At 42.1% G+C, this 15,711-nt stretch overlaps 1 protein-coding gene across 2 annotated transcripts in view; it reads left to right on the forward strand.

Moving 5' to 3' along the window:
* Positions 1-15,711, forward strand: part of EFCAB5 (EF-hand calcium binding domain 5) — a 42,294-nt gene that overhangs the window by 18,501 nt on the left and 8,082 nt on the right. For both annotated transcript variants that reach the window (XM_069944560.1, XM_069944561.1), the window contains exons 8-16: positions 37-210; positions 1,340-1,432; positions 3,056-3,148; positions 5,259-5,473; positions 8,726-8,882; positions 10,068-10,354; positions 10,440-10,609; positions 11,123-11,351; positions 13,407-13,559. In XM_069944560.1, the coding sequence (XP_069800661.1) occupies positions 37-210; positions 1,340-1,432; positions 3,056-3,148; positions 5,259-5,473; positions 8,726-8,882; positions 10,068-10,354; positions 10,440-10,609; positions 11,123-11,351; positions 13,407-13,559 (1,571 nt within the window). The remainder of the gene's footprint in view (positions 1-36; positions 211-1,339; positions 1,433-3,055; positions 3,149-5,258; positions 5,474-8,725; positions 8,883-10,067; positions 10,355-10,439; positions 10,610-11,122; positions 11,352-13,406; positions 13,560-15,711) is intronic.

Genomic DNA, 15,711 nt, shown 5'->3' on the forward strand with positions numbered 1-15,711 from the left:
ATTACATTTTTTTTTATTTCTATTTTCCCCCTTCAGGGCCGGTAATTGAATTAGGGGAAATGGATCCGGCTGATTTCTGGGCTGAGTTCCAGGAAGGAGATAATCAGCCTGAAGAGAAAGGAGAAAACCCAACTACTACAGCATCAACTCTAGCCAGCGGTTCTGGAGAGGAAGGAGGAAAGGAAGAGAAGTCAGAGGACACTGAAGAAGGTGACACACAAAAAGCAGCAAGATGTAATGTGACATATGCATACACTGACTGTCCTGATAACAAGAACCATATAAACTTAAGTAGCTGTAAAATACCAAAAGCAAAGGCTTCAAAAGGGGTTTATACAAAAAAAAAAAAATATGTCTAAGGGTATGTTCCCATTTGTGTGGATTTGCTGGAGATTTTCCACAGCATATCCATAGTGTGTGAACATACCCATCATAAGAAGCTTACTTAAAGGGAATCTGTCACTAGGTTTATTCCGCCTGAAATGAGGGCAGCATAAACTAGTGACAGAAATGCTGAACAGAACGGTGTATTACTTACATCATTCTATTCAGCCGTTCTCCTAATATGCAGGAGAATAGGATTCTTACCGCACCCTCCCCCCGCCCTCAAGCTGCTGATTGACAGTTGGCTGCCTATACACAGCATGGATAGATAACTGCCAATTAGCAGCTGGTAGGCGGAGTTTTCTGCTTCTCATGAATATCCAGGACTACTGGGCTCATGCACATAATGGAGAGGACTACTTATTGTCCATGTTATTCAGGAGGAGATCTCTGGATCAGCTGCACAGAACAATGTAAGTGATACATCATTCTGTTCAGCTTCTCTGTCACTAGTTTATGCTACCCTGAGATAGGACACTTTTTAATGTCTCTTTAATGATCACTTAGTGAAGCTGTGATTGACCACACACTTTATTTCCCTGGCCATGACTTTTGCAGGGGAATTAACACTTACAGTACATGGCAGTCATTAAAATGAATGTTTAACTATTCAATACATCAATGGGCTGAGTCCACTAGCACAAGGTTCTTTGGTTTGGTTCACATGTCCATTTTCCCTGTGTTATTCTGCTCTTTTATAAGATACATTGGATCCACTGCACACTGGACAAAATGGCACCTAATGGACCCCATTGATTTTAATGGGGCTGTTGGGTTTTCCTCATGGTGCTCAGCATCTTATCCGCTCTAATATCGCATTGATCTGCACTTCCTACATTTTAGCTGGAATCTGTGGCGTGGAACGTCTGACATAGATGTAAACCAGCTGAATATTACACAACAGCCAGAGAAATAATAATGGTCAATATCTTCTCATTTCCTTGTAATTGTGCAGGTGCGGCACATAGAGAAGAGAACACCAGAGACCAGCAGACTGAAGACAGTGGAAGCCGAGTTACACACTTCATTGAGGGCAAGCCCTGGTCAGGTAAATAAAACATACATAGACATCCCTGACTCCTATGATGGCGTACAAAGAGAGTCACTTATTCTGTAGGCCTCACTATATTAAATATTTTTGCAAAGATATTAATTTACCAAACCTGTGTCCTCCTCCAGACATTCTGCTCTTTCCCTCCCATTGAAGACAGCTTATCATCTAGGTTAGCGACCACCACTCTGCTCTAAAAACAGTGGTCCGGCTGGTGTATATATATGGCTATAATATAAAACATAAAACATATATCTTCTAGTTCAGCAAAAAAAAAAAAATCTTTCAAATAAACTGGTGTCAGAAAGTGACAGAGATTAGTAATTTACCTCTATTAAAAAAATCTCAAGTCTTCCTGTATTTATCATCTGCTGTATGTCCTGCAGGAAGTGGTGTATTCTCTCCAGTCTGACACAGTGCTCTCTGCTGCCACCTCTGTCCATGTCAGGAACTGTCCAGAGCAGGAGAGGTTTTCTATGGGGATTTGCTGCTGCTCTGGACAGTTCCTGACATGGACAGAGGTGGCAGCAGAGAGCACTGTGTCAGACTGGAAAGAATACACCACTTCCTGTAGGACATACAGCAGCTGATAAGTGCTGGAAGACTGAAGATTTTTCAATAGAAGTAAATTACAAATCTACATCACTTTCTGAAACCAGTTGATTTGAAAGAAAAATATTTTTGCCGGAGTACCCCTTTAATTCATCCATGTTGCAAAGTCAGCTTTTTAAAGTTGGGAATAACAGGAGCACCTGCGAAGAACTAAGGGTCCATTTACACAGAAAGATTATCTGACAGATTATCTGCAAAAGATTTAAAGCCAAAGCCAGGAATGGACTATAAACAGAGATCAGGTTGTAAAGAAAAACCGGAGATTTCTCTTAGTTTCAAATCCCTTCCTGGCTTTGGCTTCAAATTTTTGGCAGATAATTTGTCAGATAATCTTTCTGTATAAATGGACCCTTAGGAAGAATTTTTTTATAGGAGGTATTTCTAAGGCTGGGAAAACAAAAATGGAAGTATATGGATTGTTTTTTCTAAGCAATTCTCTAGAGTTCCTTAATTATGTCCCCATAAGTAGTTGTCACGTCGATGGGTGAAGCGCTTGATTTTATGCCCGCTATTTGATCGAATTAAAATTGTCGCCTTCGCTGTATAATACTGGTATCCATCTATAGTCCATCTACTATTCAGGAGGCTTCCAAGTAGAACAGTTTCTTCCTGCTGGTCTGGCGACCTTATTATCATGAAGCATTTCTATACAATAATGGTGCGTTTACACAGGCAGATTTATCTGACAGATTTTTGAAGCCAAAGCCAGGAACAGACCATAAACAGGGATCAGGTCATAAAGGAAAGACTGAGATTGCTCCTCTTTTCAAATCCACTCCTGGCTTTGGCTTCAAAAATCTGTCAGATAAATCTGCCTGTGTAAACGCACCATTAGGATGATGCATCTATTTGTATATTATTAGAGCAGAGGGGCGGTTTAGTTACAGCGTTTTTTTTTTAGTTCCCTTTAGATATTATATATGATGTGATTAAGCTGGAAAGATTTTTTATCTAGTGGAATTGCTTAGCCACTTTGTAGCCGTAATGTCCTCCTCTGTACCTTTCCAGGTGACTTGCTGACCTCAGATCTGGCTATAAGATACAGTTCATATGGAGACAGAAGTGAAGAAGAATACCGGGATGCTGCCTCTAAGTTCACAGGTAATATTCAGCATATCTGATTTTGCTGCAGTACACAGCTGCTTGTGCGCTACGGAATCTGTTGGTGCTATACAAATAATAATAATTATTATTATTATTACTTACACTTCTTATAACATTTGCAGGATATCCATCTTCCAAACTGCTAACACTCTTAGGCTATGTTCGTGCAACGTTTTTTTCAGCTCCGTTTAAGATGACGTCCGTCATTTTGAGTCTGAAATAACGGACGTCATTTAGCTGTCTGGCCTCCCCTTAGTGCAATGACGGCTGCTGGTACATTATTGTGCTTTGATTACTAATTGGCCTTTGTAGGCGGCTTAATTGAAAAGTCCATTGAATTTAATAGTAAAAACGGAGAAAGAACGATGACAAAAGAAAAACTATGTGAACAATTAATAAAAAAGTCCGCTGTATGCAAAAGACGTCCGAAAATAATAAACATGAACATTATTTTGATGTCCGCAGCAATAATGTCCGTTATTCGAAACATTGTGTAAATTGGACGTCCGTCTTTACATTGACTTTAATGCATTGCCACTGCAGTCAGTTAAATCGCAAAAACGGACGTTATTTTAAATTGCAAAAGCGTCCGCCTTTTAGATAGCTGTTAGTACAAGTGCATCTTTCATATATCCATCTTTGCTTCCATAACAAAAATCTCTGGTGCCAAGTGTCAGAGAGGTGTTCTCAATCTGCAGAGGGCTGAAATACCTCTTTCCACTACTGTCTCTTCCCTTCCCTGTTGAAAGGGAATAACCTCTTAAAGGGGTAGTTCAGCAAAAAAAAAAAAAAAAAAAAAAATCTTTCAAATAAACTTGTGTCAGAAAGTGATAGAGATTTGTAATTTACCTCTATTAAAAAATCTCAAGTCTTCCTATATTTATCAGATGCTGTATGTCCTGCAGGAAGTAGTGTATTCTCTCCAGTCTGACTCAGTGCTCTCTGCTGCCACCTCTGTCCATGTTAGAAAATGTCCAGAGCAGTAGAGATTTTCTATGGGAATTTGCTGCTGCTCTAGACAGTTCCTGACATGGACAGAGGTGGCAGCAGAGAGCACTGTGTCAGACTGGAAAAAATACACCACTTCCTGCAGGACATACAGCAGCCGATAAGTAGTGGAAGAAGTAAATTAGAAGTAAATTACAAATCTCTGGCACCAGTTGAATTAAATTTTTTTTATAGTTGCTGAACTTTTCCTTTATTCTCTTTCCTTTGTCCATAAACAGATGAAGGAAGTAACACTGTATATAACTAATGATCTGATGACTTTTGGGTTTGGTTTATCTGGCTGCTAAATTGTAATTATATTTAAAAAACACATTAGTCTTGTGGCTTTCTTATAATGTAGGAAATACAGTATATAACGCTGTTCCATTCAATATCTGATGCTAAGAGCAAGGTTGCAAATAGTCATCTTCTAAAAATGTAGTGACATCAGTGGCGCCATTTAAGACTATGACGTCATAACAGCAGTGCAGGTGGCTTTTCATGACCGATATAATAAGATCCATTCATGACGCTGGTGCTTTATGTTCTGGGCCATGTGAAATTACTGTTTGCAAACTCTGACATTGACTTTGAAGTGATCGTTCCCTGATACTCTTAGGTTTCATTAGTAGCGGGATCAAAGGAAGCTGCTGGCGGCTAGTGCGTAAATATAATCTGTCCATCTTACTAGAAAATGGATTCTGGGAAATACGCTGCTTCACAACGTAAAGATTCCAGAGCCTATAAAGTGCAACTTTTATGTGCAGCCTGGCATTGTGCAATGTTCTGAAGTCTCCATATTTGTGGCTTTCTTTGAAGTTCGCTTTTCAGACAGATGAAATATTATGTAGTGTCGGGCGTTTCAAATAATGAAGAAAATCTAAAAATAAATTCAGTTTTTTTCCTGGTCTGGATATTACCACAAATAAGACAAAGTATAATAATAGTAAATTAAAATTAATAATAATAATGCTTTTTTTAAATTATTTATATAGCACCAACAGATTGCACAGCACTAAAAAATAAAATAAAATTTATATATATATATATATATATATATGTATATAATCGCTATAAACTGCAGTTATGATCACAAAACTTACATTTGTTTCATTTTCAGATTTACGAACCATTATCTCCGATATCAACACCCGCGGCCCATCACGCATCCCTAGCGCCTTTAATGACAGCGCCCTCAACTTACCCCAGTTTGTTCAGCTGATGGAGACATTTGTGGGAGAAGAGGCCCCACTGGCAGCTGTACAGGAGCTCACGTCTTATATACAGAAGGAATACGTGGAGACGGAAGAGGAGAAAATTGCATTGTTGGCCAAAGTACGCAACTTTTTTTTTACATTTGTATTTATGCCCTATATTTCTTTGGGTGCTTAATATTCACCTATTTCCGTACTCCGTGCAAGAGATTCCAAGGGCGTTTAGGACTAGAAATAGCCTGAGGTGTGAGCCATGAATCATGAATATTAAGGGAATGTGCAGTCTGCAAAGGATAAACATAAATTAAAGGGGTATTCTGACAAACACATATATATTTTATTTATTTTATTCAGTTATATAACTTTGTAAGATGCCTATATTAAAAAACAAACACACACACACACACACACACACATATATATATATATGTGTGTAGATTACATTGACTGGCAGTAAGGCCTTGTGTACATGACGTTCCATGCATGGTCTGGAAATACATGCATGCGGATAGTGTATAAAGGAACAGATTATCGGAGCTCCCGGCAGATTTAGGCTGTGATCCCACAATGTTTTTTCTTGTCTGTTTATAATTTTTTAAAATGACGTCCGTCATTTTGAGGTCAAAATGACGTCTGTTATTTTGCAGTTTGCTACCCTTCAGTTCAATGACAGCTGTCGGTACATTATTCTAGTGCAGGTGGACTGATTGCCCTTTGGGTGCGTCTCCAATTGAAAAGTCCATTAAATTTAATAGTAGGGACAGTGAAAAAGGAAAAACTGTGTGAACAACTAAAGTCCATTGCTTGTAAAACACGTCCGAAAAATAATTGTCATGAACATTGTTTGACATACGCCTTTAAAAAAATCAGTAATTCAATACACTGTGTGCAAATGATGTCCGTTATTCCACATGCTTCAATGCAATTCATTGCAGTCAGCTAACATTATGCAATAATGGACGTTTTTTTGTTTGTTTGTTTTTTTACCCCAAAGAAAAAGCTGATGACTTTTTACTTTCCCTTTTTTTTTTTTTAACTTTGTGTGAACATAGCCTTAAACTGATTCGGAGCTCCTGGCATCATAATGATATTTTCCGTGCACAAACCATAGTCACGGAACATGGGAATAAAAACGGGTGACCAGTGGCTATTTTAGGAATTGCAGGGCTGCACAAGCCCTACAGCATGGGAATAAGGAAAAGTAAATACACATTCTTTATTATGTTCCCCTCATCCCCCCCCGAACTGAATTTTTGTCCCCTACCCCACCCCCGGGACTTCTCCTTTAACTGGGCCAGGGAAGTTTAATAAATTTATATTACTATGAAAAAAATCTAAAAAAAAAATATGCCTGCATAATTCCCCCCCCCCCTTGATCGTAATGCGCTATTCATAAAGAGATAATGATTACATTTACGTTGACCATTAGATGAATGGAAACATGTTTTAGCTTTATCACAAAGATATTGATGAACTCATTTTAGTACAATCTCTGTTTTTTAGCTGCAGCAGGGGCGTAGCTAGGGGTTCAGCCTAGGGGGGGGCGAGTGAGTCTCAGTGGGCCCCCAACCAATTATGTTACCTATAGGGAACCTCAGCAGATGACAATGCTTTCCAAATAATAAACAGTATTTTCTACTACATTATTCATAGTGACCAGGGACTGAGAACAATGGAAAAGACTTTCAACATTTTACATATATAACCATGTAAAAATTAAAGAGGTTATTCAGCATTACAAAAACATAGCTGTCTTTTTCCAGAAGCAGCGCCACTCTCCTCCAAAGCTTGGATGTGGTAGTGCAGCTCAGTTCCACTAAAGGAGAATGTAATACCACAAACATCATAGAGGAAGCTATGGCGTTGTTTTTATTTTCTAATTAGTCCTCCATCCATCCATTCTTCTATCTCTTTATCTCATCTATCTGTCCTATATCTATTGGGCAGCATGAGGACTACATCATAGCTGATGGTCAATGACCAAATTAGCCACATCCGAAGGGTATACCCACAGTACTAATAGAGTAAGTGTATAGTACAAATGCTGGGTAATAACAATAAATAGTCCTATGGAGTTCAAGGCAACTATACTAAATAACCTATATACTGTACAAAAAGGCCAGACTACTGCAACATAACTAAATGGAATAATTACTTTACTAATTCATAGAAACAATACAGAACAATATATTAAACATGTAGGAGAAATCAGCCCCGATAATCATGGTGTACAGGGTATATGACAGCAGACAATTTTTGCCTCCATGTAGTATTTAGACCCAATTTTAGCCCTCATATAGTTTGTAGGGTCCCTCTGTGCTCTCATATAGTAAAAAACAACCATCTATATCCTAACATAGTAGATTATCCCCCCTTGTTGCTCCATATATAAGATAGACCTGTGCACCTACATATAGTAGTCAGGCCCCTCTGTACCTTCATATTGAAATGCAGCTTCTCTGTGCATCCATGTAGTAGTTAGGCCTTCTGTGCCCCAATATAGTTATTACTTCCCTCTGTTTCCATGTAGTAGTAGTTAGGGCCCTCTGTGCCCTCATATAGAAGTAAGCTTCCCCTCTGTGCATCTATCTAGTATTTAGACCTCTCTGTGCAGGCAATTCCCCCCCCCCCCCCCAAAAAAGTACTATCCTCCATGTAGGCATCCCCTCCAGTACCACCTCATGTAGGTAATCCCCCTGGTATGTATTCCCTATGCAGCCACCCCCCTTCCCCAGCAGTAATCCCACCACCACCACTGTGAGTAGACTGTACCTCCAAATCAGGTACCCCCTTTTCAGTTAGCCATCACGTCCCATACCCCAACCCCCATAGATAACATCCTTCCCTGGAGTTAGCACCATAGGTCTCCTCTTCTATAAATAAGGGGAAAAAAGCCATACTTACCTGCTGTACAGTTGCAGTACTGTAGTCTTCTGATGTCAACTCTCTCCCTGCTCTGTGAGCGCACAAGTGACATCACTCACGTCCCACAGCTCTAAGGGAGGGAACTGCCTCTTGTGGCCACAGCAGTGATTGGCAAGGTGGAGAGCCAATGCTTTCCTCGCCTTGTCAATCACCCTGCTGCATTCAACTCTATGTTCTCCTCGCATACAAGCGCATACAGCTAAATGGTCAGACACAACATTCAGTAGCCGTGTGGGGCCCTCAGGAGCACTGGTTGCTGGCCAGGGGCCACCTACAGCCAACGGATATTTGTTAATTTGTTGCGGACAGCATTAACTGGCAAAACCTTCAGTGGGTCCCCTGCCTGTGTGGGCCCGTGAGCGTCCGCCCCCTCTGCCCCCACCAAATTACGCTACTGAGCTGCAGCCATTTAGGATAATATTGTACTTAATTTCACTACGTCCCAAAGGTACGGCAGGAGGCGCTTCGTGCCCGGCAGAAGCTCGTACTACAGGCTCTCTTTGAGAAATGGGATAATGACGGGTCGGGATTTATAGAGCTTCAGGAGGTAGAAGGCGTGTTGGCCAAATATAAAGAAGGGATGGAAGCTGAAGTGGTGACTAAAGGTGAGATACTTCTCTATATTTATATCATATATATATAAACAAATTTACTATGTGAAATGAAGGTCAAGGTGGTTATTCTCATAACTACAGTAACTTACAACAATGGTGGTGGAATGCGGATTGTATTCTTATCAGGCTTGTCAGACCTATTGGAATTGTTTAGGTTAAACCAGGGGGCAAAATCTAAGGGGTCGTGTGATCTCAGGGTCAACTGGACCCCAGTTCCTCAATAGAAATCTTACAGAAATTTTGTAATTTACAGTGTGGAGTAGGATTCTGGCTACCAGGGGCAATGACAAATCAACCAACAAAACACAGTAATCACTGACATCAAGGAGAACAGCGACAAAAATCCAATGGAGTGCTCACTCAAGAGTCTCCACTGATACATTGCCCTCTATAAATTAACAAAAAATAAACAAAAAAGGGTCCGTGAAGCCTCAGTTACGGGTCTGAAAACACGTCCAATTCTGGCCTTTGTATCGGCCTTTATTTGAAAAAAAAAAACCTAGCCACAATGCAGCCACATATCCTCATGATAAACTGGCTAAAGACATATATAGTCAGGAAAGTGCATCTTTACCAAAGTAGCAATAGCAAACAGACCAACACATTCACAAACAAAAATAGACCAAGGAATCTTACTTTTCCTGCAAAATGTGCAGGTTTGAGCAGTTCTATATACAGTATAGGGATATAACTGGCCACAGGTCTGTCCTTTGTATTGTCTCATAGCTTATATATATTATAAGAAGGACTGCAGGGATTTCACATCGGACTTGGGACATCACCTTCAAAGGTTTGTATAGCTGCTGGTGTCCCATCTATCAAAGTTCTTTCAATGCCCAAATACATTTTATTTTGAATATTATTACAAAAAAAATATTCCATATGTAAGATTCCAATGAATGTGAAATAGAAATAAACTAATATCAGTAATATAAAGACATCAAAGAACAAAGGAAAATTTTTGTACAGAATAAAGGAAGAATTTTCCCCCGTATGGCTGATATTGGCTCACTTGGAAACACAAAGGTATTGAATTTTCTGCATTTCCATCTGATTTTTTTATTGCTTTTATTGCTTGTAAAAAAAGGCTCCTGACCAGTCATAGTTCTAGCTTTGCTGCATCTCATACAATGTCATTTGCCAGGGAAATATTTTTTATTCATTTCTTCTGTTTAGGAAGGGAAAGCCTAAGTTCCTCCCAGTCACGGCATACATCAAGAAAGCTTTCAGCGTCTGAGTTCATGAGATACATCCTTGGCTTGGTCCGCCAACTTCCAGGTCCAGAAGAAGAAGTATATGAGAATTTGGTAGAATTTCTTACCACAAGCGTAGAGCGGACCCAGAGCGAGAAGCTACGAGGGGCCTCCCGCAGGAAGTGGCTGCAGCACATTCAGTCGGTGGCTGAAACAAGCGGTGGAAGATTTGAGCCAGTGTACAAAGCTGTATTTCAGGCCCTGTATAAGGCAAGTCTGGATTAACATGATGTGAGGATGCGCTAAGCATTAACAGCCATAAACCTCTAACACTTTATTCTCTGTATACATACAGGACGCAGAGGCTCATGGGAATGACAAGAAGATCAGTGCCAATATCGCCCTTCTAGAGCAAGCCTCAGTGAAGGATAGGTGGAATGAGGTTCTACGTTATGTCGCATGTACTTCTGAAGATGCCACATATGTATTAAACAAGATACTGACCAGAGACATGAAAAGTGTGAGGTAGGAAACAAATGTCACATCTCCACCTCTCTTCATGTTCAGCCCGCTCCTGGGCTGAATGAAGGTGGGGAGAGAGGCCTAGGGCCTAGGGCACAGATGATGTAGGCCTTGCACGCCTCAGCGCCTTACTGCTCAAAGAATTGACATGTCAATTCTTTGAGCGGAGAGGCACTGAGAGTGGGGGTACTCAAGGCCTCCCATTGAAAGAGATAGCAGGCGGGATTCGGTGCAAAGTCCGCGGGCAGGGGTTCCGAGCAGATTTTTACGGCCGATTCCGTAGTGTGAACGGGCACTTAAGACAGGACAGCAGAAATCTACTGACAGAGTCTCTTTAACAGCTATCTTTGTATATTATGGTGTATGGCTCAATGATTCTTATTATATTCATTTCCAATCTTAGTTTATGTTACCAATACACTTTATTCAAATATTTTACTTTCTAGATTATTCTTGTATGTTTTAGACATGGTTACTGATGTATGCTTACTTACATATGCTACATATAATGTTCAGCTTTGCAGCAGTGGACAGTGGGATACCACAACATGTGCCCCGTGTACAATATCATGGTAATGTCCAGTTCTGGAACGCAGAGAGGTCTGAAGAAGAGAGAAAGGGGTCACTTATTGTGCTGCCACTAATGGACAAACAGCAGCGGGTATTTGGTACCCTGGGCATCGACACTCTGAGAGAACTCAGAGATCGCAATATATTCCTCACACATGAAATCAGTTTTTATCAGGTAAATTCCACTGACTAAATAACACTATCACTCCTCTGCTTTGAGTAACGTTAGGTCTTGACTAGTGTTTTGTGAATGTTTCAGCAACATTACCCAAACCCAAACGCTCATTGCTTTATTCCCCACGGCTGCAGAAGATGGATGCCGCCATCTTCAAGGGCTGCAAGGAAAACATAGATACAGCCTATTCCAGTACTTCCAAGGGCGGCATCTAACTTCTACTGCCGCAAGGAATCAAACAATAAGCAGTCACATTCGATAACGCGCTGACTGCTCTGATACCTGATCATATAGCAAAACAGTATATAACTATAACTATGTTACTCCAGTGCATCTAAAATAACATAGAAACGTATTTGCAAATAGTTTCAGTTAAAAAGAACCTACAATTCTATTTGTACAGTAAGACATAAGTATCTCCATGGTAACAGACTACATGTAAGCCATGTGTAGTCTGATCTGCAGCTACTGTATATTCACTTAGGGCACTATTAAACAAAGTGATTATCGGCCGTATTTGGCCGATAAGCGACCATTACGCTGATGATCGTTCTGTGTAATAAAAGGTAACGATCAGCCAACATGCACAATGTTGGTGGATTGTTGTCTTTCAACATGTTGAAAGACAAACGACTACGATAGCAACGATCTGCTGCCTTATCTCCGTAGAATAGGAGTGGCTTCTTATTTTAGATATATATATATAAAGTGGTTCTGGCATGATAGACTTTCACTGCCTGACCCCATTGTTCTTGAAGAAATAAACCATTGCCAGAGAAGTTTGGCTGCGGCTTACCCATCCCCTTCCTATAGAGAATGTCCATGTGTATGGGGAGAAGATGTGTATAGAGATAACTGATGTCTGAACATTCAGTAACACATCATTGGACTTTTCAGTCCAACACCACAAAGGGGTTTTCGCACAAACAACAAACTCACATATCATATATCCACTGGCACCCCCACTGTTCACCAGAACGGCGGTCCTATCATTATTATTCATAAGAAAACCCCTTTTAAAGGGATACTCCCTCAATTTTTTTTCTTTCAAATCAACTGGTTTATATAGATTTGTGACTTACTTATACTTAAAAAGCTTCAGTCTTCCAGTAATTATCAGCTGCTGTATGTCCTGCAGGAAGTGGTGTATTCTCTCCAGTCTGACACAGTGCTCTCTGCTGCCACCTCTGTCCATGTCCAGAGCAGCAGCAAATCCCCAAAGAAAACCTCTTCTGCTCTGGACAGTTCCTGACATGGACAGAGATGGCAGCAGAGAGCACTGTGTCAGACTAGAAAGAATACACCACTTTCTGTAGGACATACAGCAGATGATAAGTATGAGAAGACTTGAGATTTTTAAATAGAAGTAAATTACAAATCTCTATAACTTTATAAAACCAGTTGATTTGAAAGAAAAAATAATTTCACCAGAGTGCCCCTTTAAGCTCCTTAGGAGATCATTGTAAATTCTTGGTGGCGCATTAGTTTATTAGTTTGCAATCTCTCCTTAAGGCTATGTTCACACTACGTTAAAGTATGGCCGTTGTTGCCATCGGCAACAACGGCCGTACTTTATGCAGCGTGGAATATTGCCTATTCCTCTATGGGATCCCGTCCGGAGCGTATACACATCGTATACGCTCTGGCCGGGATCTGTGCTGCGCCGCAAAGAACTGACATGTCAGTTTTTTGAGGCCGCAATTCAGTGAATTGCGGCCATAGAAACCCTGTCAGTTCACACAATGAAGCAAGGGGCTCCGCCCACTTGCTTCATTGTGCGCTATGGGATCTTTATAGCCCGCTGCCCGATGATCTTTGCAGAGCTCGGCCGTTCCGTGACCCTGCCGGGTCACGGAACGGCCAGTCTCATACGTTGTGTGAACATAGCCTAAAGCATAATTTTTTTTTATCAAGGTGGCTTCTTCATGGAGTTTTATGTTATCCTTAAGTTTTGTCAGGTTCCCCTTTCCATCCTCTAATTTCCCTGCATTTTTTTCCTTATAAATCGGTGATTGCTTTTTAAGAAGATATTATATTGCTGTTTTATTTCCCCAGGGTGTGACAAATGCTTTCAGTGCAGCATACCACCATGTCCAGAGGCAGAGAAATATAATACAGCTGGTGAGCAGTGCACTCGCTTGGATCTACAGCCGTGCCCCCAATATTCGGGCCATCAACACCTACCTAATGGAGCCATGTGTAGATAAGGTACTTATATGTGGATATCCTGCCACTATCTCCATATATAATGGTCATGTAATTTCTGCATGGCTTTAGAACAGAGATGAATATAATCTGCTATCAGTAAATATTGGGAGGTCATGGCACCATTGTAAACTTTTCATGGCTTTGGGGGTGAGATGAGTGTATGCGGAAGGCGGGCACCTGTATGATGGGGTAGCTTCTGCTGTGTTGTAGCAGCTCTGTTGGTGCTGGGTCACTTGGGCACTTGTCTCGGTAGCCTGGGGTGGCGTTGGGACAGTGGCGGACATATCACTTTTGCAGCCGGTTCAGCTGCACAGGGGCCCAGGCAAACAGAGGGGCCCTCCAGGCTTGGACTCTGAGCCTCAGCCTAGTGGGCCCCTCCATTGCCTCCTAGTGGGCCCCGCTGCATAGGTGATGAATATTGTCCATCCACCCATACACCAGGTGCCTGATCAGATGTCCTGCCACGCTCTGGCCTGCCAGCGCTGAGATGCCAGCAGCCGCAGCCCAACCCACATACAGCACTCCTCTATTGGACATGTGAGCCACGACCGGTCGCAATGGCGCCACGCTTCTGCCTGCTTTCCTCTATTGGTCCCTGCCGCCTCTCTTCCCCTGCAGTAATTGATCAGCAAGAAAGAGGCAACAGGGACCAATAGAGGAAGGCAGGTAAGAAGCGCTTAATCCAGTGCACGGCACCAGGCAGCATGGGTGGGAGGGAGGGAGGCACATGAGCAGGCACAGGGCAGCACAGGGAGGAAGGGAGGCTCGCACATGAACGGGCAGCACAGGGAGGGAGGCTGGCACATGAACGGGCAGCACAGGGAGGGAGGCTGGCACATGAACGGGCAGCACAGGGAGGGAGACGGGCACATGAACAGGCAGCACAGGGAGGGAGGCTGGCACATGAACAGGCAGCACAGGGAGGGAGGCTGGCACATGAGTGAGAACCGGGCAGCATGGGGAGGGAGGGAGGCACGTGAGCGGACAGCATGGGGAGAGAGGTACATGAGCGGGCAGCACAGAGATGGAGCGAGGCAGATGGGAACAGGATAGATGGTAACTAAAAAGTCCACCTGCTGCATGAGGGGGCTGGGGACGGTGATGATTGCACTACATATAGTTCTGCATAGACTTCTACTTCTATACTTCTACAAATACTGTGCCCCCTGCTGGTTTGCTTATACGGGGGCCCAGGCAAATCTTTTACACAGGGACCCTATGTAGTCTGTGTCCGTTCCTGGTTGGGACCCACCCCCGGACAAACGGGCACTGCTGCCGAGGTTTTGGAAATCTCAAGTGTAAATCTGGAGTGTAGGCGCGGGTGAATCAAGAACAGACCATGTCTGTTTACTTAAAATCTTCAGTGAAATACAAAAAATACTTTGGCAACTGTAGGTGCAGGTAAGAGGTAGTAGAGATAGTCTGTAGACAAGAAGAAAGTTGAATAGAAGAGCGCCTTAGGGCTCTGTCCAATGTAGCTGTGTACTCTGCCGGGATAGCTTAGTGAAGAACAGAAGAATGAAATACTCATACTCACATATGTATACGGTTGATCTGACCTCCTTATGCCCTATAATGTCGAGATACCGTTCCTGGTAGGGTAGTACGAGGTCTCAGGTCCCTGCGCTGGGTTGAGCAGACTTCCTAAGGTTTCCAAGAATAGCCATGCATTGCAGTAAGTTACGTAGGCTGAACTGCTGCTTTGTCCTACCGGGGTCAGTACCTAATTCTGCCCTGTGTAGTGTAGACTCTATCCCTGGCATAGACAAGGTGATCCTCAGAGGATGTCCTTCCTCCTGAGGGGGTCTATCACTGTATGCTAGCTGAGGTTAACTTGCACAAAAGAAGAAATCAGTTTCTCGGCCCCTGACAAGGTCCTGGCCTAAGCCAGGCTCTGACTTCACTGCAGCAGGAACTGTCTGTGCTGCTCTCCCTCTTTGAACTGACTAGAGAACTCCCCCTTTAGGAATTAACCTCTCTTTTATAGGGGCAAGCTAACCTTACTGGTGATTGGTGGGGCTGTGTGTGCAAGATAAAGAAGAGCTAGGATAGGAGAAAGAATGGAGGGAAAAGACCTGCACCTGTGACTGGATGAAAACAAACATGTGACAAATACAGTCAACCCAATGCTTTCTTCCTTAACATAATAGAT

The sequence above is a fragment of the Dendropsophus ebraccatus genome, chromosome 11 (assembly GCF_027789765.1).
Source record: "Dendropsophus ebraccatus isolate aDenEbr1 chromosome 11, aDenEbr1.pat, whole genome shotgun sequence".
In the NCBI taxonomy this organism is placed as follows: domain Eukaryota; kingdom Metazoa; phylum Chordata; class Amphibia; order Anura; family Hylidae; genus Dendropsophus; species Dendropsophus ebraccatus.